This window comes from Budorcas taxicolor, chromosome 16, assembly GCF_023091745.1.
Source record: "Budorcas taxicolor isolate Tak-1 chromosome 16, Takin1.1, whole genome shotgun sequence".
NCBI classification, from domain to species: domain Eukaryota; kingdom Metazoa; phylum Chordata; class Mammalia; order Artiodactyla; family Bovidae; genus Budorcas; species Budorcas taxicolor.
The window spans coordinates 53,039,990-53,064,416 of NC_068925.1; the positions used below are offsets into that span (position 1 = coordinate 53,039,990).

Consider the following 24,427-nt stretch of genomic DNA (forward strand, 5'->3'; position numbering starts at 1 on the left):
GTGCAATTTATTTTGAAATGCATCAGAAAATAAGATGGATTAACGAATGAATAAGGCTTCCCTGGTGGTTCAGTGGTAAAGAATCTGCTGGCAATGCAGAAGATCCAAGTTCAAACCCTGGGATGGGAAGATACCCTGGAGAAGGAAATGGCAACCCACTCCAGTATTCTTGCCTGGGAAATCCCAAGGACAGAGGAGCCTGGTGGGCTACCGTCCATGGAGACGCAAAGTGTCAGACACAACTTAGTGACTGAGCATGCAATAAATGAATAGAAGGATGGATAGACAGAAATGTAACAAAGAATACAGAAATATGTTAATAGTAGAATTAGGAGGGGAGCTGTTCTCTTTAAAATTCTTTTTACTTTGCTGTATGTTTGAAAATTTTCACATTAAAATGTTAGGGAGAACTGCCTGAGTAATTTCTTAACTTGGGTGGTAGATAAGTGAGCGTTCCTTAGAGGATGATGATGTAAACTGTAGAGATAGGTCTCATATGCTCCTTAGTTTGTATGTTTCAGAATAATAACTATTTGAGTTCTGGAACATTTCATGCAAAGATGGGCACAGTAAAGGACAGAAATAGTATGGATCTAACAGAAGCAGAAGACATTAAGAAGAGGTGGCAAGAACATACAGAAAAACTATACAAAAAAGATCTTTATGACCCAGATAACCATGATAGTGTGATCACTGGACTAGAGCCAGACATCCTGGAAAGTGAAGTCAAGTGGGCCTTAGGAAGCATCACTACAAACAAAGCTAGTGGAGGTGTTGGAATTCCAGTTGAGCTATTTCAAATCCTAAAAGATGATGCTGTGAAAGTGCGGCACTCAACATGCCAGCAAATTTGGAAAACTCAGCGGTGGCCACAGGCCTGGAAAAAGTCAGTTTTCATTCCAATCCCAAAGAAAGGCAATGCCAAAGAATGCTTGAACTACCACACAATTGCACTCATCTCACACACTAGCAAAGTAATGCTCAAAATTCTCCAAGCCAGGCTTCAACAGTACATGAACCAAGAACTTCCAGATGTTCAAGCTGGATTTAGAAAAGGCAGAGGAACCGGAGATCAAATTTTCAACATCGTTTTATCATCAAAAAAGCAATAGTTCCAGAAACACATCTACTTCTGCTTTATTGACTATGCCAAAGCCTTTGACTGTGTGGATCACAACAAACTGTGGAAAATTCTTCAAGAGATGGGAATACCAGACCACTTGACCTGCCTCTTGAGAAATCTGTACGCAGGTCAAGAAGTAGCAGTTACGAACGGACATGGAACAATGGACAGGTTCTATATTGGGAAAGGAGTACGTCAAGGCTGTATATTGTCACCCTGCTTATTTAACTTATATGCAGAGTGAAAGTGAAAGTCGCTCAGTTGTGTCTGACTCTTTGTGACCCCATAGATTATACAGTCCATGGAATTCTCTAGGCCAGAGTACTGGAGTGGGTAGCTTTCCCTTCTCCAGGGGATCTTCCCAGTTCAGTTCAGTTCAGTTCAGTCTCTCAGTCATGTCTGACTCTTTGCGACCCCATGGACTGCAGCATGCCAGGCCTCCCTGTCCATCACCAACTCCTGGAGTTTACTCAAACACACGTTCATTGAGTCAGTGATGCCATCCAACCATCTCATCCTCTGTCATCCTCTTACCGTAACTTCAATCTTCTTCAGCATCAGGATCTTTTCAAATGAGTCAGTTCTTTGCATCAGATGGCCAAAGTATTGGAGTTTCAGCTTCAGCATCAGTCCTTCCAATGTATATTTAGGATTGATTTCCTTTAGGATGGACTGGTTGGATCTCCTTGCTGTCCAAGGGACTCTCAAGAGTCTTCTCCAACAACATAGTTCAAAAGCATCAATTCTTTGGCACTCAACTTTCTTTATGGTCCAACTCTCACATCCATACATGACTACTGGAAAAACTATACCTTTGACTAGATGGACCTTTATTGGCAAAGTAACATCTCTGCTTTTGAATATGCTGTCTAGGTTGGTCATAACTTTTCTTCCAAGGAGCAAGTGTCTTTTAATTTCACGGCTGCAGTCATCATCAGCAGTGATTCTGGAGCCCCAAAAAATAAAGTTTGTCACTGTTCCATTGTTTCCATTGTTCTGCCATCTATTTGCCACGAAGTGATGGGGCCAGATGCCATGATCTTCGTTTTCTGAATGTTGAGTTTTAAGCCAACTTTTTCACTCCTTTTTTATTTTCATCAAGAGGCTCTTTAGTTCTTCTTCGCTTTCTGCCATAAGGGTGTTGCCATCTGCATATCTGAGGTTATTAATATTTCTCCCGGCAATCTTGATTCCAAGTTGTGCTTCCTCCAGTCCAGCGTTTCTCATGATGTACTCTGCATATAAGTTAAATAAGCAGGGTGACAATATACAGCCTTGACGTACTCCTTTTCCTATTTGGAGCCAGTCTGCTGTTCATGTCCAGTTCTGTTGCTTTCTTTACCTGCATTCAGATTTCTCAGGAGGCGGGTCAGGTGGTCTGGTATTTCCATCTCTTGAAGAATTTTCCACAGTTTGTTGTGATCCACACAGTCAAAGGCTTTGGCATAGTCAATAAAGCAGAAGTGTTTCTGGAACTCTTTTGCTTTTTCGATGATAAAACGATGTTGAAAATTTGATTTCCGGTTCCTCTGCCTTTTCTAAATCCAGCTTGAACATCTGGAAGTTCTTGGTTCATGTACTGTTGAAGCCTGGCTTGGAGAATTTTGAGCATTACTTTGCTAGTGTGTGAGATGAGTGCAATTGTGTGGTAGTTCAAGCATTCTTTGGCATTGCCTTTCTTTGGGATTGGAGTGAAAACTGACTTTTTCTAGGCCTGTGGCCACTGCTGAGTTTTCCAAATTTGCTGGCATGTTGAGTGCTGCACTTTCATAGCATCATCTTTTAGGATTTGAAATAGCTCAACTGGAATTCCAACACCTCCACTAGCTTTGTTTGTAGTGATGCTTCCTGAGGCCCACTTGGCTTTGCATTCCAGAATGTCTGGCTCTAGGTGAGTGATCACACCATCGTGATTATCTGGGTTGTGAAGATCTTTTTTGTATAGTTCGCAACCAGGATCTTCCAAACCAGGGATCAAACCCAAGTCTCCCACTTTGCAGGCAGATTCTTTACAAGCTGAGCCACAAAGGAAGCCCTATATGCAGAGTACATCATGCGAAATACCGGGCTTGATGAAGCACCAGCTGGAATCAAGATTGCCAAGAGAAACATCAATAACCAATAACCTCAAATACGCAGATGACACCACCCTTATGGCAGAAAGTGAAGAAGAACTAAAGAGCCTCTTGATGAAAGGGAAAGAGGAGAGTGAAAAGGTTGGCTTAAAACTCAACATTCAAAAAACTAAGATCATGGCATCTGGTCCTAATGTTTCCATTTGGGAAACAATGGAAACATTGAAAGACATTATTGTCTTGGGCTCCAAAATCACTGCAGATGGTGACTTCAGCCATGAAATTAAAATACGCTTGCTCAAAAAAAATAAAATAAAATAAAAAAATTAAAAAAAAAAAAAAAACGCTTGCTCCTTGGAAGAAAAGCTATGACCAACCTAGACAGCATATTAAAAAGTAGAGACATTACTTTGCCAGCAAAAGTGCATATAGTCAAAGCTATGTTTTTTCCAGCAGTCATGTATGGATGTGAGAGTTGGACTATAAAGAAAGCTGAGTGCTAAAGAATTGATGCTTTTGAACTATGGTGTTCGAGAAGACTCTTGAGAGTCCCTTGCACAGCAAGGAGAACAAACCAGTCCATACTAAAGGAAATCAATCCTGAATATATATTGGAAGGACTGATGCTGAAGCTGAAACTTCAGTACTTATGGCCACCTGATGTGAAGAACTGGCTTATTGGAAAAGACCCTGATGCTGGGAAAGATTGAAGGCAGGAGGAGAAAGGGACGACAGGGGATGAGATGGTTGGATGGCATCACTGACTTGATGCATGTGAGTCTGAGCAAGCTCTGGGAGTTGGTGATGGCCTGGCGTGCTGCAGTCCATGGGGTCACAAAGAGTTGGACACAACTGAGCAGCTGAACTGAACTGACCTGTAACCGACTGTGAACAATCAATTGAGATAACTCACTATCTTCAGAGTAGCCTAATAACTATTACTTGAATGGCTGAGTGAGGTGACTAGGTGAGTAGTCCTGAGGGAGACCAAGGGAGGGTGTGGAGCCAGTGAGAGATCTGGGGACTCAGAGGGGTCTGGGGTGGGACCCAGGGGACAGAGAATGGGACCTTCTTGACAGCGGCCACAGAAGAAATCTGGGAATCATGCCAGGGACTAAGTCGACCTAGCTACTCTGCCAGCGAGGCTGATGAGGCTGAGGGGACGGTGACAGACAGGAAGTCTCCTCCCCAAATACCATGAAGCCTTCTGGGGCGGAGGAGGGGGAAACGAATCCCTGATGGCTTTCTGCCCCCAAAGTGACCAGGCTGTGAGTGACAGTCCTCGAGATAACCAGCCTTAAATTTCACTGAAAAGCATCAGGTGAGATTAGATTGAATGTATCACCTCTAGAGAAGTAATTTTCTCCATAAGTCTCTGTCTCCTCTAAGTTGCAAAATGGTAATAAAATATTTAAAACCTCCAAAGGCAGGAGAGATTTCAGTTACTCATATTTCTGTCAAAGTATACAAATATAGATTCTGATACACATTCATATATATTCATGTATATGTACACACACACACGCGCACACACACATTCATTGCAGAGGTACTGACTGATATGGGTGGATGGGCACAAAATCTGAAGGGATTTGTATCAAAAAGTCAATAGGGGGCAGTCCAGATGGTAAGGATGAGATCTTTCACTGTTTTCTGTTTATCCCAATTGTTTTTTCACAATTGATAACGTTCCACTTTAGAACTGGAGAAAATAAGCAAAAACTGAGCCCCATCCTCCTGTCCATGAGCCCATCCCCGAAGCCTCCACGGAAGCGCCCCTGAGTACCTTGTTTGATGATGGGAACCCCGTGGGCAGAGCCGTCCACCATAAAGGAGAACATCTTCCCGCTGGCACTCATGGGCCGCTTCTGAGAGGCAGGCGGGACCACGGTGGGCCTGGGGAAGCCCTGGGACCAGCTCCTCTGCACTGGCACCGGCCGGACGCCCAGGTGGAAGGGGACCTGCGGTGGCGAGGGTGACTGGTTCGGCTGCTGTGTGGCCCGAGATGGCTGTGGCCGGGGCCAGGGTGCTGGGCCCATCGCCCATGGGAAGGAGACCTGCAGGGGCAGACAAGAGGGTCAGGGGAGGTTACAAGCAGCTGGGGTGGTCTCCACCCTTCTGTCCCAGCGACGTGATTGCTGTCCTAGGTTTCATCATATAAGTCACTTCCTCCAGGAAGCCTTCCCAGACTCTCCCCAAATCTGGGATGGTGATCCCCACATGGGTCACATGGCACATCACTGCACCACCATTTGTTGGGTGCAGCCTTCATGCCAAGCACCCTACCAAGAGATTTGCATCCATTACCTCATTTAATACACCTAACACTCTGTGATGAGCCTGAGGCTGAGTAAGACTTAGTGACCTTCCCAAGATCGTAGATTTGGTAGTGAGTGGCTGAGTTGGTAGAATGCCATCTCTAAGACATAAGAGCGTTTTGTCCATCTTGCTCAGCACTGTATTCTTAGCACCTAGAATAAACCCTTGGTGCGTACAGAGCAAGCCCTCAAATATCGGTTGAGGACTTCCCTAGTGGCCTAGCCGTTAAGAATCTGCTTGCCAATGCAGGGTACACAGGTTCAATCCCTGGTCCGGGAAGATCCCACATGCTGCAGGGCAACTAAGTCCGTGCTCCACAACTACTGAGCCCATGCTCTAGAGCTCTCGAACCACAACTAACGAAGCCTGTGTGTCTAGAGTCCATGCCCTGCAACAAGAGAAGCCACTGCGATAAGCCCACACAAGGCAACTAGAGAGCAGCCCCCCACACCATAACTAGAGAAAGCCCGCGGACAGCAATGAAGACCCAGTGTCACCATTAATAAATATTGTTTTAAAAAGTACCGGTTGAAAGAATGAATTGACAAATCTCCGAGATTCAAGCCCAGCTCTCCAGGACCCCGCGGCCTCTTTCTATCCATCCACACTGTGTGTCTTTCTGGCATTCCTACTACATCCGTCCCCCAAAGCCAAGAGCTGGCTCATTAGCTTGTGATCCTCAACACCCACCCTATTCTTGGCAGATACTCCATAAATATCTATCGAGGGACCCCAGCAGATGTTTGTAGCTACTTTCAACAGAGAGCACATCAAGATCTATCTAAACTGGGAGAAGCAAATGCTGAGAGAGGTGCTGACACCTGGCTTTGTCTTGGCTTGATGCTGTCATGGCGGTTTCTCCCCTTGCCTAGTGGTTAAGACATGACGTCATGAGTGCTACCACTTATTGTACTTTACTCATCTTCCTCACAATAGGGGGAGGAGATCTCTTTATGCCCGGATTACAAATGAGGCTGGGAGGGGTTAAGGCAGGGGTCCCCAGCCTCCGGGATCTAATGCCTGATGATCTGAGGTGGGGCTGATGTAATAATAGTAGAAATAAAGTGCACAATAAATGTAACGCACTTCAGTCATCCCAAAACCATGCCCCAGCCCACCCCCCTGCCCCCTGATCCGTGGTAAAATTGTCTTCTATGGAACTGGTCCCTGGTGACCAAAAGATTGGGGGACTGCTGGGTTAAGGAACCGATCAAGCTCAGGTGATGGTGGAGGGGGTGGTCGGATTGGGGTCTGATGAGCTCTTTCCCTCTTGGTTTCTCTCTCCCTTCTTATCACCCATCCCCACCCCTCCCCCTAGACTTCTGGAAGAAAAAGCAACACACTTTTCAAGTAAGAAGCTAAGTTTAAAGGTTCGCCGCCTGTGTGGGGTCACGTGTCTCTTTCCCCAGACAGGGACACATAATGAGAAACAGGACAGAAGGCTTCCGAAATAGGAGCACTGGCAGACAGAACTTCCTAGAACTCCAGCTGGACCGTGTTCAAGAGGAAGTTTCTCCACTCGCTTGGGCTCCCAAACCAGTCTTTTAGCTACAGCTTTTCCCAGCCAAGTCAAGAATCCGGTGAATTCCTCCAAAGGCTTTTTTTGGAGTCAGTGAGAGCAGTGTTTGAGGAAATTAAACTCCAATTGTCTGGGGACACCTGGCCCAGCACTTTTTGGGGGGGCTGCATCGCGCCTTAGTTGCGTCATGCCGGATCTTTTGTTGCTGTTGCGAGTGGACCCTCTAGTTGTGGCGTGTGGGCTCTCCAGGTGTGGCACTCAGGCTTAGTGCCCCACAGCATGTGGAATCTTAATTCCCTGACCAGGGATCAAACCCCAGTCTCCTGCATTGCAAGGTGAACTCTTAAGCACTGGACCACCAGGAAGTCCCTGCTCCAGCATTTATAATGACACTGGCCCTGGGCTTCCTTGGTGGCTCAGAAGGTAAGACTGTCTGCAGTGTGGAAGATTCGGGCTCCATCACTGGGTCGGGAAGATACCCTGGAGAAGGGAATGACTACCCACTTCCCTGGAGAACTGCACGGACAGAGGAGGGTGGCAAGTTACAGTCCATGGGGTCACAGAGCTGGACAAGGCTGAGCGACTAACAGCCAGCCTCTAGGCCCTACTGAAGCCTGTTTCAGGAATGGACTTGGTGGTGTTCCAGAACTCTGCTACCTTATATGTAGATTAAAATTTCTCTCCACTGTGGACACCTCTGTCTCTACCTAAGCTCTCTTCTTTTCTCTCCTTTCAGAAGCTGAGATGCCCTGCTCCTGCCTGTGCTGACTTCTCCATCCATCCTCTCCCTTCCTCTTCTCTGGGGCTGTCTCACCTCAATCATTCCTATCATTTTTTCCCATTGATTTAATGAAGTTTTAGAGAATGAATGGGCTGAAGGTGCGAAGGGGTAAATTCAAGTGTGTTCTATCCTCTGCTAGCTAGAAAACAAACCTAGAGACCACAGGTAGTGGTGGAAGAATTTCCTTTCATGCTGGGATGCTCAGGTAGCTGTGCCTCCCTGCCCACTAACTGCCAGGGTGCTAAAAGGAGTGGTCACATCTCACTCCTCAAGTGAGAACAGGCCAGAACCCACTTGGCTCTTTGGACATTTCAGGAATCTCTCTCCCAATCTCAGTCCACTGCTGTGGGTGGGGCTCAGCCATCAGCCAGTCACACTCCTTGGTGCACTGATTGGTGCACTGGTGGGGCAAGTGATCCAATCAGAGCCAAGCAGACCCAAGAAAACTTGGCTGGACAGCAGGGTCTGGAGTGCCCTGGCTGGACTTAAGAGTGCAGCCAGCATGAAGGAGTGGAGCCCAGTCAGGGAGAGAGAGAAGTTGTTTCTTATTTTCAAAATTGTGGTAAGTAACCTATGTGTATGTGCTCAGACGCTCAGTCGTATCCAACTCTGCAATCCCGTGACTGTAGCCTGTCCGACTCCTCTGTCCATGGGATTTTCCAGGCAAGAACACTGGAGTGGGTTGCCATGCCCTTCTCCAGGGGATCATCCCAACCCAGTGATCGAACTCATATCGTTTATGTCTCCTGCACTGGCAGGGGGGTTATTTACCACTCCAGTTCATCCTAAAGGAGATCAGTCCTGGGTGTTCATTGGAAGGACTGATGTTGAAGCTGAAACTCCAATACTTTGGCCACCTGATGCAAGAGCTGACTCATTGGAAAAGACCCTGATGCTGGGAAAGAATGAGGGCAGGAGGAGAAGGGAACGACAGAGGATAAGATGGTTGGATGGCATCACTCAATGGACATGGGTTTGGGTGGACTCCGGGAGCTGGCGATGGACAGGGAGGCCTGGCATGCTGCGGTTCATGGGGTTGCAGAGTCGGACACGACTGAGCAACTGAGCTGAACTGAACTGAGCATCACCTGGGAAACCCAAAACTTTTATGAATAGGTTTAATAATAGTGGTTTACATGTGAAGTGAAGTGAAGTCATTTGGTCGTGTCCGACTCTTTGTGACCCCATGGACTGTAGCCTACCAGGGTTCTCTGTCCATGGGATTTTCCAGGCAAAAGTACTGGAGTGAGTTGCCTTTTCCTTCTCCAGGGGATCTTCACGACCCAGGGATCGGACCCAGGGATCGAACACAGGTCTCCCGCACTGTGGGCAGATGCTTTACCCTCTGAGCCACCAGAGTTTGATTTTTTTGTTTGTTTTGCTGATTTCCTAGACTTAAGAAGGTAATGGGGAAAACCTTAACAGTGCAGATGACAAAAGAGCATGTTGTGCCTCACCCATTATAAGTAGCACAAAAAATTGAGGGAACATTCCTCTAGTACTTAAAAACTACCATCTGATGCAGAAAAAAAAAAAGTCACGTCACTGATGAATGTGCAAAGTTCCAACGTCTTTCTTTTTTACCTGTATTACTCATAAATGCAAATATATCCAAAATACCCCCAAATATCCACAAGTGCTCAGGTTGGGAACTCTCGTATTCATCCGTTACAACAAGAAATTGGCTATGGATACAAGAATTCAACAGAAGTCAATGAAAGCATTCTGTGAGACTCACCTGGCTGTGTGGAATTTACAGGAGAGAGTACCGTATTTCTCATTATTTGGAAAGAAGGTGTTCACATTCTTGACACTCCTGACGTCATTAAACCTATGCTATTCGTGTGCATCATCTACATTTTCCAGAGAGCTGGCTGTTAAACATTTACTGGGCAGTCGCTGTCTGTGCCAGGCACTCAGCAGAGTGCCTGGTACTTACGATAGGTGTTCACTGCTGACTGACCTGAACAGTTGGCAAAAGTAGTGTAAGTAAAAAGGTCTTTGATTCTGGGGCTGGGACGGTGGAGGGGGGATACCTGCTAAGCCTGGAGAATCTCCTAATAGCAGAGAGAAAAGCAGTGCCCAGAGCAAAAGTATGGGGAGATGCTTAAGGGCACGGCAACCAGCCTGAAAGAGCTCCCAGAGGCTGAGGCTGGAAGAATTTGAGCAACAAAACAGATAATGAGGGACATCCCTGCTGGTTCAGTGGTTAAGAATCCGCCTTCCAATGCAGAGGACACAGGTTCAATGCCTGGTTGGGAAACTAAGATCCCACATGCCATGGGGCAACTAAGTCCATGCACAGCAACAGGAGAAACCCTCAGGCTGCAGTGGAGACCTACTGTAGGCAAAACAGAAATAGAAAAGAAGGGCTCGTGACCCAGAGTGTAAAATACACCGAGTCCACGCTGATATAGATATGTGAGTGAGTCAACACATGAAGCAGGGAGAAGAGACCATCTTCCTTACAGAAGAATCTAACACATGTAGGTGTTGAGCTTAATTCCCACAGTCTGGAAGGCCTGGGGGTGGGGGTGACAGGGCAGGGGAGAGGCATACTGACCACAGCATGGAGGAGCCATGGATCTCAAAAGACAGGACAGAGACTGCAGAACACAGTTACTAGCTCTCAGAAGCTCGGGGAGGGGCTATTTGGTGCTGGGCAAACGGCTTTTTTTCTGATGCAGAAGGTGAAGCTCCAGTATTTTGGTCATCTGATGGAACTCATTGGAAAAGTCCCTGATGCTGGGAAAGATTGAGGGCAGAAGGAGAAGAGTGTGTCAGAGGCTGAGATGGCTGGATGGCATCACCAATGCAAGGAACATGAACTTGGGCAAACTCTGGGAGATGGTGAGGGACAGGGAGGCCTGGTGTGCTGCAGCCCATGGGGTCAAAAAAAGCTGGACATGACTGGGCAACTGAAAAACAGCAACAAATGGCTTTTTACCTCAATAGCTCCCAGGATGTCACCATAACTCAAAGTGGGGTAGTAATTCTATGTCCCCAAGAAAAAGGCAAATTATGTTCAGGATCTTCAATGTGAAAAATGAAGATGATACATTCAGAACACAGAACCACCAAGTTGTACATTATTTTTAGGTTTTAGCACTTAAAAGAGGTCCCGGCACTTCCCTGGGGGGTCCAGTGGTTGAGAATCTGCCTGCCCGTGCAGGGGACATGGGTTTGATCCCTGATCCGGGAAGATCCTCAGGGAAACTAAGCCTGTGGGCCACAACTACTGAGCCCGTGCTCTGCAACAAGAGAACCCACCGCAATGAGAAGGCCAAGCACTGCAACAAAGGGGAGTCCCTGATCGCCGCAACTAGAGAAAGCCTGTGTGTAGCAATGAAGACTCAGTGCAGCCAAAAAAACAAAAAGAATTAGGTCCCTTTGAGCTGTTCAGAAAAGTCATTCATTTGGATTTTGGGGTTAAAGGAGACCTGAGCCATCTAATTTTTCCATTTTTTTTTGGTAAATCTTCAATCTTACAGTTCTTTCTTTCAAGTTCTAATTAGCTTTCTGGTTGGTTCATAAAATGGGAAATAGAATCTAACCAGAAAACAGCTGGGTGTTTGCAAATAGCTTTCACTACCCCTAGACTTGACCTCCTTCAGTTCAGTCTTGCCCAATCGAGAGACTGAATGCAAGGGTGAATGACCATCGACCAAGTAAAGAGACGAGAAGCAGCAGTGTGGTTCAAGTTTGGTAAACCAGGGTGTGCTCTGCCAGAGGAGCCAGGAGGCAGCCACGCTGATCCCCAGATTCCTGGCTGAGTGTGGGTCCTGTCTCTCCAGGGTGCTAAGCCTTCCACCTGCGCTCCTGTCTCCACCCCAACCCACAAGGTTGTCCATAGACATCGGGGGATGACACAGTCCTCAAGAGTCCTCCTGTTTGAGTTTTTGCTGAGGACCCTGTGCCTGAGACCATCTGCAGCCCCCTGCCCTCCACTTCACTGGCCATGGGAAGTCGCCTTTGATATGAAACACGTGGTGGTCTCAGGACTTCTCATTCCATCAGCAGGTCCCCACAGGACCTGTAAGAGCATGGTGTAGATGAAATCCTATGAGGTCAGGTTGGAGATGACAAAGCTTGACTAGCAAGAGGTTTCGTTCTGAAGAGGACCTTGCTCTCTGGTCATTCCCTCTACCGCCAGCCAGCTCCTCAACCCCAGGTACAGTAAAGCCACATTCTCCTCAAGGCTGGGCTCTAATCAAAATCCAAGCCACTCTGAGGAAGATGCTGGCTCCTCCTCTGGAGCTGCCAGTCTGGAGCGTGCTGGTGCTGATGGTGGCCACCTTCCTGCAGGTGAGGCGGCAAGAGTCTGCCAGAGACTAGGAAGCTGGCAGAGCAGAGTCAGATTCCTGACCATTGCTTGGGCATCTGGGCCTGAAGCTGCAGCTTTTGGCCTTTTCGGTTACATGAGCTATTTTTTTCCCCCTAGGGTAGTTTAAGTTAGTTTTATGACACTTGCAACCAGTAAAATTTTCTGGACAATATATTTATTGAGACTTTGGCATAAGCGTCACTATGTGCTCTATGTCCTATGAACACTATGGTGAGACTCTATGGTACTCAGAATGAAAGCAGTCATAAGTTGTTTGTCATGTTCAAATAAAATCCACCAGTCTGTACTCATGCACCAAATTTAAACCTATAAAAGTAAAGCAGCAGCCCTGGAGAAGAATGATTTAAGACCAAGGAATCAATAATAAGACAAGTAGTAAAGCGCTGCCTAGAGAAACTTTGAACAAATAAATAGTTCTTCAGCTACAGCAGGCTTTGGACTATAAACCCCAAATTTCTTCTTCAGAAATTACCTAGGGAAGACATTCCACAGTTTCATTTATTTCTGATCTCACTACTTGGCTTTCAGGACCTTAGTTCCCAGACCAGGGATTGAACCCAGGCCACCAGAGTGAAAGTGCCGAATCCTACCCACTGGACCACCAGGGAATTCCCAACATTCCACAGTTTTAAAAGAAAACTTTCCAGTTGAAGAAACAGGTAAAACTTAAAATATGCAGTAAACTTACAATATGCAGTAAAAAAATCTTACAACTTACAATATATATAACTCTCTATTATATATAATATCCTAATATCTAGTACATTTATCAGATATATGTCAATGGAATTATACTATTACTATATGTGCAAATACATGTATATGTGGATGTATATTTACTTGTATTTATTTACTTATGGCTATGCTGGGTCTTTGCTGCTGCACATGGGCTTTCTCTAGTTGTAAGTGGGCTTCTCATTGTGGTGGCTTCTGTTGTTGCAGAGCACGGGCCCTAGAGCAGATGGGCTTCAGTAGCTGTGGTGCACAGGTTTAACTGCTGCAAGCAGGCTTTCTCCAACTGCAGTGAGTGGGGGCTACTCTCTAGTTGCAGTACACAGGCTTTTCCTTGTAGCGGCTTCTCTTGTTGCAGAGCATGGGCCCTAGGTGCAGAGGCTTCATTAGCTGTGGCTTGAAGGCTCTAGATCCTAGTGGGCTCAGTAGCTGTGGCGCATGGGCTTAGCTGCCCTGAGGCATGTGGGATCTTCCTGGACCAGGGACCGAACCTGTGTTCCCTGCATTGGAAGGCAGATTCTTAACCACTGGACCACCAGGGAAGTCCTGTTTGTGTATATTTAGAACCACATATTCCAGTTATTTTTTAAAGAGGTGATGAAAAGATTGCTCAAAATCTGTTTTTTCCGCTCACCTATTTTTTGTTGTTGTTGCTATTTCTCAGCAAACTAAGTAAGCAATTAACGAGCACAGCTGCCAGCAGTGGGGCTTAATCTGATTGAGTTCTTTCTCTCCAGCTTTCCCTCTATTTTTAGTTCTTCTTTCAGAAACCAGTAAAAGAGACCATACAGAAATCAAGTAAAATAAAAGAGACCATACAGTGTAGTGCAGAGGCTAGTAAACATTTTCTGTAGAGCCAGACAGTAAATATTTCCTACTCTGTGTGCCATACGATGTCTTTCCCGTTACTCTGCAGTCACAGCAGACAGCATAGGGAATATGGAAATAAAGGGGGTACTTGTGTTCCATTTGGCCCTGGGCCTAGTTTGCCAACCTCTGGGTAAAGAGCTGGGGCCCTGGCATGAAACAGAATCTGGTCCAGCTTCCCGTTCTGCTCCTTACATCTGTGTGACCCTGACGAGTCTGCTATTTGTGTGCCTCGTCTGTAAAATAGGGATGAGAACAGCTATTTCTTAGACTGGTGAGAAGCAGGTGAGACAGAGCACATGGAATGCTTGGAGCACTTCCTGGTCTATAATAAACGAGCATCAAACATTTGCCATCAGATATCATCATCATCAAGAAAGAGGGCAACTAAATGTGTCCAGGAGAGATGAGGAAATGAGGGTTCGATCCCTGGGTCGGGAAGATCCCCTGGAGGAGGAAATGGCAACCCGCTCCGGTATTCTTGCCTGAAAAATCCTATGGACAGAGAAGCCTGGCTGGCTACAGTCCATGGGGTCGCAAAAGAGCCAGACATGACTGAGTAGCAGCAATAGCCCAATAACCCTGGTGAAAAATTAGTGAGGCCAAACCAGGAAGCCAATATTGAAAACGCATTTTCTTCTATTACCAGTGGCTTTCGCTTTTACCCATATGATGGATCATTCCTTGTCAGGCATGTGAAATTGCAGGTTGAACTGGGAATTGTGAGACCTCCCTTAACCAGCGGGCAGTGGAGGAGCTGCCTGGGCTCACGTGGTACCGTGATGCTTCATGCTATTAGGAAAAAGCCTCCAAGGGACTCAGGAGAGGTAGCTTTTAATCCTGGCTCTGGGTCTATATGACTGATACCTAACCTTGGGGAAGTCACTGAAACTCTCCGGGCCTCAGCTTATACAATGATAGGGGTGGTCCCAGGGACCTCTATGAAAAAACTTAAGGCCGAAGGGGGATCTGTGATTAATGATCAGCTCCTTGGCAGAAATTAAAAACAGACGCTCAGAAAGGTAAAGTCAGTTGCAGTTAGCATTTGAACTTGGGTCCATCAAACCCCAAAGCCTTTGCTTTTGATTTTATTCTGCAGAGCTTCCTCATGAAAGCAGCGAGGAACAATGGCCGACAGAGGGCGCTCTTCCCGCTAGACATGACGTCATGACATTGGAGGGACAGAGGACAGTATCCAGGAACCACACGGGAGTGTCTAGCTGGACTGAGGACAGGGCAGCACAAGCTAAACGGAAGGCCAGTCACGGGCAATGACAGGGGTGGGAGCTCCTGCCAACGAGCCCACAACACCTTCATGGAACAACTCGACACGTTATTTGTGGCACCTCGCTTCCGTTTTCATTCTCGCTATTTCCATCAGTTTTGCCATATACTTCAGAACAGAGAAAGACACGATTTATACATTTGGGTGATGAGGGTTTCCTTACTCAGCTGCTTTATGAGAACACCGTCACTGTGACTAGAGCAGCTTGTTTCTATACCTCCTTTCCCAGAGTTCAGGAAGCACAAAGAAAGGCAACTAACCACAAAACGCACCGTATGGCAGGCACACCTGACTTTGTGACTTTAATTTCCCACACCTGGTACTGAGACTGTATATTAATCAATGGTTGCTTCAGGGCATTGCAAACAGCCCTGCAGGTTATGTCCTGCACAACCCCAGGGGGCGCCGTCTACGTGGACTATACTGTGAATGGTGACTGTGGCGTAATGCTTCCATGAAAGAGCTGTGATTTACAGAGCATGGTCCTAGGCATATGCTGGCTGCTGATGTACTTTGTCAAACGAGATTATATTTTTCCATCTTCTATGTTATTCTATGGATAATTTATCTGCAAATATATCTGTCTGCTAGTCGGGGGAGGGCTTCGGAGGTTTCCTGTCCAAAGGAACACTTACAAAGGAAGCATCTTGGCTGCTACACCTTGGTTCGCTTGATTCTAACTAAAGTTGAGGGTGGGGACTTCCCTGGCAGTCCAGTGGTTAAGACTCCATGCTTCTAATGCAGGAGATGCAAGTTTGATCCCTGGTCAGGGAACTATGATTAATAATAGGATCTTATATACTTGCCGTGCAGTGCAGCCAATAAATAAATAAAACTGAGGATTTTCATGTGTTTATCAGGTGCCAGACGCTGGACTCAACAATTTACATTCATTGCCCACTTAATACCACAGTTGTTCCGTGTGGTAGGAACTATATTACAGAAATGGGGACTGAGGCTTTGAGGGAAATGACTTGGGTGTGTCCAGTATAAATGCCAGTACAAGAGCAGGGCTGGGATTGCTCTGGAGTCAGCCTGGCCTCGGGCATGTGCCCTAACCACGTGACAGCTGCAAACACGTCTAGACTCCTAACCCAACACACCCCCCTCCCCAAAGAAATGCTGCCACAGTCCTCTCTCTTGGTTACTGTCACCACAGAGCCTGAAACAAGTGTTCTCATTTGGGAACTCTGTCAGGAAAAGAACAGTTCCTATCACACTTAACCTGGGTGATATCAGGGCAGTCCTCCTGGGAAACTCTACCCCGGGAGTAAACACAGCACCCTGACCTGGGACCTGCCAATCAGTGGGAAACAAGAACATCCAGGAAGCATGATGACGTCAAAGAATTTCTTAGAAAAACTAGACCTTAAAATATTTTCAAAATTTTATTTATTTATATTTGGCTGTGCTGGGTCTTCATTGCTGCGCATGGGCTTTCTCTAGCTGTGGGCGTGGGGCTTCTCATTGCAGCGGCTTCTCTTGCTGCAGAGCATGGTCTCCAGTGTTCCCAGGCTTCAGCAACTGTGGCTCGTGGACTCAATAGTTGTGGCAAGCAAGCTTAGCTGCCGCGCAGCATGTGGAATCTTCCCGGCCCAGGGATCAAACCCATGTCCCCTGCAGTGGCAGGTAGATTCTTAACCACTGGACCACGAGGCAAGTTCTGTATCTGAGAGATGCTCTTCAATACCTTTCCTTTTTTCCCCTTTCTTTCTCTTCTTTTAAACAGTTCACACTCTGAGTTATCAGCAAGTGGAATTCATAGGAAAATGTTTATCAGTCCATAGGCTGCCCCTAGGGAGGCCTTGCGAAGGACCCCTCCACGAATAACAGCTTAGAGGATGCAAGTTTCTCAACCTGGGGACTCACCAGCAGAAAGTGTTTTTGAGAAGATGAGATGGGGGGAGAGTCCTGCAAAGTCACCTGGGCACAGTCAGGGAAACACCTCTGCAGGCAGTCACTGGAGGAATGAAGCAGGGCACAAGTGAGTGTAGAAATAAGAACTGAAAAAGTTTGTGTATATTTGAGTGACCGTGAAAGTTTGCTTTGCTCTTTGTGAAGACCAATTGAGGCTACTGCTCTAGCTAGCAATAGACTAAATGGTTTTCTCCCTTCCTTTATCTGCAAGTGGGGATAGTGTTTCATTCGTGCTGACTAGCTGTATGACCCGGGGAAATTACTTAACCTGTCTGAGTTTTGGATTCCTTGTCTGTAAAATGGGGATCGTGGGAGAACCCAAGTCATGGGTTGCTGTGAGCATGAAATAAGGGAAAGCAGGTGAATTGCTTAGCACAGTGCTGTCCACGTCAGCGATTCCTCCTGTTGCGTACTGGTTTCTCTTCTTACAAAGCATCTTCTTCCTTCTCATCTACTCAGGGTCAGAGATTGTCATCACTGTTTCCCATGCTTATATAACAAGCACCTCGTAAAATAAAATAGAGTCCCCCTTCCATATCTGTACACCCGTGTTCATAACAGTCTTACTTGAAATGGCCAAAAGGTGGAAGCAAATGGCCATGGATGGACAAAAGAACAAACAGAAGGTGGGGAATACACACCATGAAACATTATTCAGCTGGAATGAACCTCGAGGACATCACACTAAGTGAAATAAGATGGTCACAAGAGGAGAAATCAAGTAAGATTCTACCTATAGGAGGTACCTAGAATACTCAAATTCATAGACACAGAAAGACTGTGGGATGGGAGGAAGGAAGAGGGAGTTTTTATCTGACGGGTGGAGAGTTTCAGTTTGGGAAGATAAAGAGTTCTGGAGTCGGATGGTGGTGGCGGCTGCACAACAGTGTGAATATATTCAATGCTACTGGACTGTACTCTTAAAAAAGGTGAACACGGTAAACGTCATATTTTACCACAATTTTGAAAATTAAAAGGCAAACTAAAAAATGAAGTGCCTCCGAGGTTTCCCGACATTTGGGGCGATAGAAAAGGATGAAAATGTTCTGAAAGCCGGTTGTGGGGATGGCTGTACATGTAAATGTACCAAAATTGAACTAGACACTTAAATGGGTGAAGTTTATGTTATGTAAATTGTCCTTCAACGATATGGGACTCTGTTAAGCTATAGGAGGAAATGGCAGCCCACTCCAATATTCTTGCCTGGAGAATCCCATGGACAGAGGAGCCTGGCCGGCTACAGTCCATGGGGTTGCAAAGAGTCAGACAACACAGAGATTGAGCATGCACACACAAAGCTATTAAAAGCAAGCAAACACACACACATGCTGTGATCCAGAGGAAACCTTGGGGGATGCAGGATTTGTTCACTGTCTTGATTGTGGTGATGTTTCATAGGTGTACACATACGTCAAAGCCCATCCAAGTACAGATTTAGATGTGCAGTTTATTGTATGTTAATTATATCTCAACAAAGCTGTGTTTTTAAAAGGCAGCACAGTATTCCCTATATAAACGAACTCCTTATGATGTATTAAACAATGCCCCCTTTTTTTAAAGATTTAGGCTTCAAATTTTATGCCCCTATAAATGATATTTCAATAAATATCTTGGTGTGGAAAAAAAGAAAAAAAATGCAGATATCATTTGCTGCCTCCTTCTCCCTCTCTCCCACTTCCTCCCACTAAAGGCAAGCCAGAAAGTCAAAATTTCCCAGGGGGGGTGCCTGGGAATCTGTAATTTTACTGAGCATTCCTGAAAAATTCTTATAATTAGACATGTTAGGGAAATATTGACTCAAACTTCACAAACTTGGATTTTCAGACTTGGGGGTCTGGAATCCCTTTTTCTTTTACCCCTAAACAACTCTATAAGTGTTCCATACAAATGATTGTAAATTTGGGTTTCCCTACTGTTGGGGGTGAGCTTGAGTGAATACATATTCCCAGGCCCCACTCCCATGGAGGATGTGTATGGTTGCCAGATTTTGCATAAATAAATGAATTAATACATAAATAAAACGTAGGGTGCCAGTCAACTCTGAGTTTCAGACAAAGGGCAGATAACTTGTTCTAGCATAAGTGGTTCCTTGCAATATCTGGGACACACATGTATAAAAACGCCTGGTTTTTACCTGGGCCTCCTGTATTTTACCTGGAAACCCTAAGTATGAGTCCTCAGGCCTGGGCTGAGCCTCAGATCTGCACTGTGGGTCTGCTCCCCACATGGTTCTGATGAGGGGATCCCTAGAGCCTGTGTAGAGGATCCTTGATTAGATCAACACATCAGGGTCAGGAGCCACTCCTCAGGGCGGCCAGAGGTCCCCGGTGTATCTCACCAGAGAGCACCTTTAATGCTGGTCCAAGGAGGAAAAGGAGGCTGAGCAGCGGTAGAAGAAAACTGCCCCAGATCTGCAAAGTTGAACGTGATGGATGTGGTGTCACTGCTCCTGAAGCCCGAGGGACGCTGCTGATCTCAGAGTGAGTATTTAGGGCTGCCTATGGGACCCACACCCTAGGAGTCTGTCCAGAGTCTCTAAGCTTTGTTTATTTATATCTAGTCTTGTCCCAGAAAGGATTTTACACCTAGGGGGTCTCAGTCCATGCAGCACTCTTGGTGGCAGAGGTGAGATGAACACGCTGTCTCTCTGGGACATGCACGACAGGTGTTTACTGTGTGCTCCCAAGGACCAGGCACTGGGCTGGAGGTTTTGCAGTTATAACCATCTCTTTCAGTCCTTGAGACAAGCTTGCAAAGACATTACTACCGTTGGCCCCATTTGTAGGTGAGGAAATGGAGGTTCTGAGGGGTCCAGTGGCTTGTGCAAGAGCACACTGAGTGGGCCAGTGGCAGAGCTGGGGTTCTGACCAAGGCCTGTGTTACTAACCACCCTCCATCCTGTCTCCCCACTGAGCTTTGATGGGCGAGTTTTGGGTTATGTTCTGATTAACCTGGGGCCATACTTTAGGTCCTGATCCAGGAACACTTCTGATCCAAGGTGTGAGGACAGTTACCAGGTGTGGAGTGTCTATTTCCACCAGACACTGATTTTGACTTTTTACACACAGATACTGAAAGGTTACGGTCATGAGCGGTGAGTTACACTGGGATTCGCTGAGGAGAGGAATTCAATCTGGGACCAGAGATGAGACTTGATTACTCGGAGCTTTTGTGTAGCAAAGTACATGTACACCTGTGGCTGATTCACGTCAATGTATGGTAAAAACCACCACAATATTGTTAAGTAATTAGCCTCCAATTAAAATAAACAAAGTATAAAAGGGATAGAGAAAGCTTCTGAAACAGACATCAGAAGGGGACAGAAAGAGTGTCCCCTTGCTAGTTGGCGAGGCATTTTATACCTGTTAGCAAACTGCTAATCAGATAAAAGAAACACCTCAAGACTGAGAGTTGCACCAGGGCCCTCTCCTACAACATGTATTTTGAAACAGCATTGGAACAAGGGGAGTCATCTCTGGGCATCAAACAATTGACGTGAATCTTGAAGAAAGGCATATTCCAAAGCAAATACATAGTTTCATTAACATAGCTTAAGAAAAACATTTCCATAAGAAAAACACATTGGTTAGTTCAAGGTTTGAGAAAAGTTAACTTCAGGCAAAACCAGGTATCACCATGAAACACAGGATTAGAAGAAAAAACATCCTTTAATTTTGTATTGTTCAGTCACTCAGTTGTGTCCGACTCTTTGTGATCCCATGGACTGCAGCACACCAGGCTTCCCTGGCCTTCGCCATCTCTGGGAGCTTGCTCAAACTCATTTTCATTGAGTTGGTTATGCCATCCAACCATCTTTATCCTCTGTCGTCCCCTTCTCCTCCCACCTTTAATCTTTCCCAGCATCAGGGTCTTTTCTAATGAGTCAGTTATTCGCATCAGGTGGCCAAAGTATTGCAGTTTCAGCTTCAGCATCAGTCCTTCTAATGAACACCCAGGACTGATTTCCTTTAGGATGGACTGGTTGGATCTCTTTGCAGTCTAAGGGACTCTCAAGAGTCTTCTCCAACACCACAGTTCAAAAGCATCAATTCTTCTGTACTCAGCCTTCTTTATCATCCAACTCTCATATCCATACACGACTACTGGAAAAACCATAGCTTTGACTAGAGGAACCTTTGTTGGCAATGTCTCTGCTTTTCAATATGCTGTCTAGGTTTGTCATAGCTTTTCTTCCAAGGAGCAAGTGTCTTTTAATTTCATGGCTGCATTCACCATCTACAGTGATTTTGGAGCCCAAGAAAATAAAGTTTGTCACTGTTTCCATTGTTTCCCCAACTATTTGCCAGGACGTGATGGGACTGGATGCCATGATCTTAGTTTTTTGAATGCTGAGTTTTAATTTTGTAAAGAGAAGGGAAAAAAACGTCTACCACTTGCAGTTTATTTCCTCCGGCCGCTTCGGAACCTCTGGCCTTCCTAACAAGGCTGTTAACCCTTTCTATACTCTCTCAATGCCCTGCACCGTTGATAACACCCAGACCCAAGCATGCAAAGAACCCTGGTCGAGGTCTCAAAGCTAGGAAGTTGTAGAGCACTGATCTGCCTAAAAACGAAGCATCCATCTCTGCATCTTCAAAAGCACACACTTGCTTTCCATCTCTGCTTGTAAGCTTCACTTTTCAGGAAAATACACTAGTTCTGGGCTGGTTGCTAGGCAACTCTTGCCTGTAATTCTAAGAAATTCCCAGTAGAGGGCGCTGGGATTCGCTCCTCCCTGGGACCCACCGGATGGGTCTGACCTTCACAGAATTGGGTCCTGTGGCTGCCAGAGTGTGTGTAGCTGAGGGCAAACTGATGTGCTCTGGACCACCTCCACCTTTGGCTACATCTGAGCCCCGAGCTGCACAGACGGTACCTCTGCCCCACAACCCCCACCCCGCAGGGGCCTGGACTCACCGAGGCTGGGTTTTCGATGACCAGTTCGTAGGTCAGCCCTCCAGTGCCGAACCTCAACAGGTCTCCCGGTAAGAGCTTCACAGCCACGTTCTGAATGTGGCACTCATTGACAAAGGTGCCGCTGCGGGAATTGAAGTCCTGGAGAACAAAGCTGCCCTCAGCCTCATTATATTCAATGAGCGCGTGATGGTTGTCGATGTCTGCAGACTGAAATGGAGAAGGGGGGACAGTCAGAGCCAGGAAAGTGGGAATAATGAGCGGGGCCTTAATACTTACTAGTGCTACTGACACTGGGTGCCTCAATGTGCTAATGGCTTCATTTGACTGGATGGTCACTGCAGTCCTCCTTTTAAGGAGGATGCTGAAGTTCAGAGAGGTTAAGTGACTCGCCTAAGGCCACACAGCAAGTGAACAGAGGGCCATGGGCTTTGTCTGATACCAGACCCAGAATAGTTGCCCAAGTCGTTGGACAGGGAGTCAGCCACCACAGAGAGGCAAGAGGGAACTTGGGGGAACTAGTCAGGAATTGGCCAGTCTTTCTATGATCCCACGTGAGTATACTTTGGGTTGTCCCAAATGGCAAGACAGCAGAAATGGCCCAACACAAACCAGAAAGGTCAGTTGGCAAGTGACTTAACTATTTACTGCAGGTGTTAAAGTGAAGGGGAGGTTTTATAATGATTATTGTTATCATTTGTTTGTTCTATTCATTTTTTAGAAAAACACGTTTTTTCTTAATGCAGAAAATGAGAGCTAGAGAAAAACATAAAGAAGACATTAAAATAACTTAGACTCTTGTTCCCCAGAGGCAGGCTCTGTCTGAACACAGCGATTCAGTCTTTTTCCTATGTTTACAATCTTTCTATTTATTAAATTTTATTTTCTCACCTTTTTCTTTTTTGTTAATTTATATCCTACTAATTTATTTATTTTTGGCATGGCATATGGGATCTAGTTCCCTCACCAGCGATCGAACCTGCACTCCCTGCTTTGGAAGATCAGAACCTTAACCATGGGACCACCAGGAAAATCCCACAACAGGTTTTATAGCTACTTTTTAAAAGTCTTGGTTTTCCCACGTGATTAATTATTTCTAGTGCTTCTTAAAAGCTAGTCAGAATTTATCTATCCAAAGATGATCTGGTTTTCAGTAGGGGCCCTGGTGTGACCACACTGCCCCCAAAAGAAAGGGATTTCAGACAGTGAACTGGCAGCAGGGGCAGAGGGCTCCTATGCAGTTTCGCTTAAGAGGGAGCAAAACTCAGCCCCAAGGAAGAAATATCACATTCACCTGCCTGGGTGCCCTGGACTATGGGCTTCAGGGCATATGTGAAGTTTTCTGTCTTTTCAGCACACTGCCTATGAGCCATCCACTCCAGCCTGAGACTTCGCAATTATTTTCTAAGTTAATTCTTCTCAGAGTGCCTCACTCAACTTTCATACAGAGTACTTGGACTTAGAAATCTATACTAACATCCCACTTATATATACATCCCACATCTTCACAATAATCCAAAGGGGCACTGCCTCATTTAAACATTTCCCTGGTGGCTTAGATGGTAAAGAGTACACCTGCAAGGTGGGAGACATGGGTTCAATCCCTGGGTTGTGAGGATCCCCTGGAGGAGGGTATGGGAATCCACTCCAGTATTCTTACCTGGAGAATCGCCATGGACAGAGGGGCCTGGTGGGTTACAGTCCATGGGGTTGCAAAGAGTTGGACATGACTAAGTGACAGAGCACAGCACAGATAGTTGATTTACAATGTTGTGTTAGTTTCTGGTGTATAGCAAAGTGATTACATCACACACACAAACCTATAATATATATCCTTTTTCAAATTCTTTTCCATTACAGGTTAGTATAAGATACTGAATATAGTTCCCTGCGCTATGCAGTAGGTCTGACAGTTCCTGACTTTTTAGATGAGGAAACTGAGGCACAGAATGATGAAGTGTGCCCACAGTCACCCAGCTTGACTTGCCTGGCTTTGTACCCAGGTTTGCCTGAGTACTTTGCAAACTCCTACCAATCACTTTGACATTTAAGTATTGAAACACAAGAAGAAAGCAGGAGTAGCTACATTAACTTCAGATAGAACCGACTAGAGCAAGGAAGGTTATCAGGGATAAAGAGAGGTGTTACATTATGATAATGGGATTGATTCTCTAGGATGATGTAACAGTCCTTCATTACATGTGCCCAACAACAGAGCATCAAAATATGGGAGGCAAAAACTGATAGAACTGTAGGAAGAAACAGACGAATCCATCATGACAGCTAGAGACCACAGCATCCCTCTATCAGCAGTGGGCAGATCCAGCAGGCAGAGAATTAGTAAGAATACAGTCGAACTGAACAGCACTGTCAATCATCTGATCTAACAGACAGCCACACAACTTCATGCCACAACCAATCACACACCCTTCTCAAGCTCATGTGGAACACTCACCAAATAGACCACATTCTGGGCCACAAAACATCAACAAATGTAAAGAGAATAGAAATTATGCAAAGTATGTGCATACTGGACCACCTGACCTGCCT

General features: G+C 45.9%; 1 protein-coding gene across 1 annotated transcript in view; it reads right to left on the reverse strand.

Moving 5' to 3' along the window:
• FHAD1 (forkhead associated phosphopeptide binding domain 1) overlaps nt 1-24,427 on the reverse strand; it is a 154,960-nt gene that overhangs the window by 104,925 nt on the left and 25,608 nt on the right. Inside the window, exons 2-3 of the mRNA XM_052654095.1 lie at nt 21,881-22,087; nt 4,985-5,255 (exon numbers count right to left, since the gene is read on the reverse strand). Of these exons, the coding sequence (XP_052510055.1) occupies nt 4,985-5,255; nt 21,881-22,087 (478 nt within the window). The remainder of the gene's footprint in view (nt 1-4,984; nt 5,256-21,880; nt 22,088-24,427) is intronic.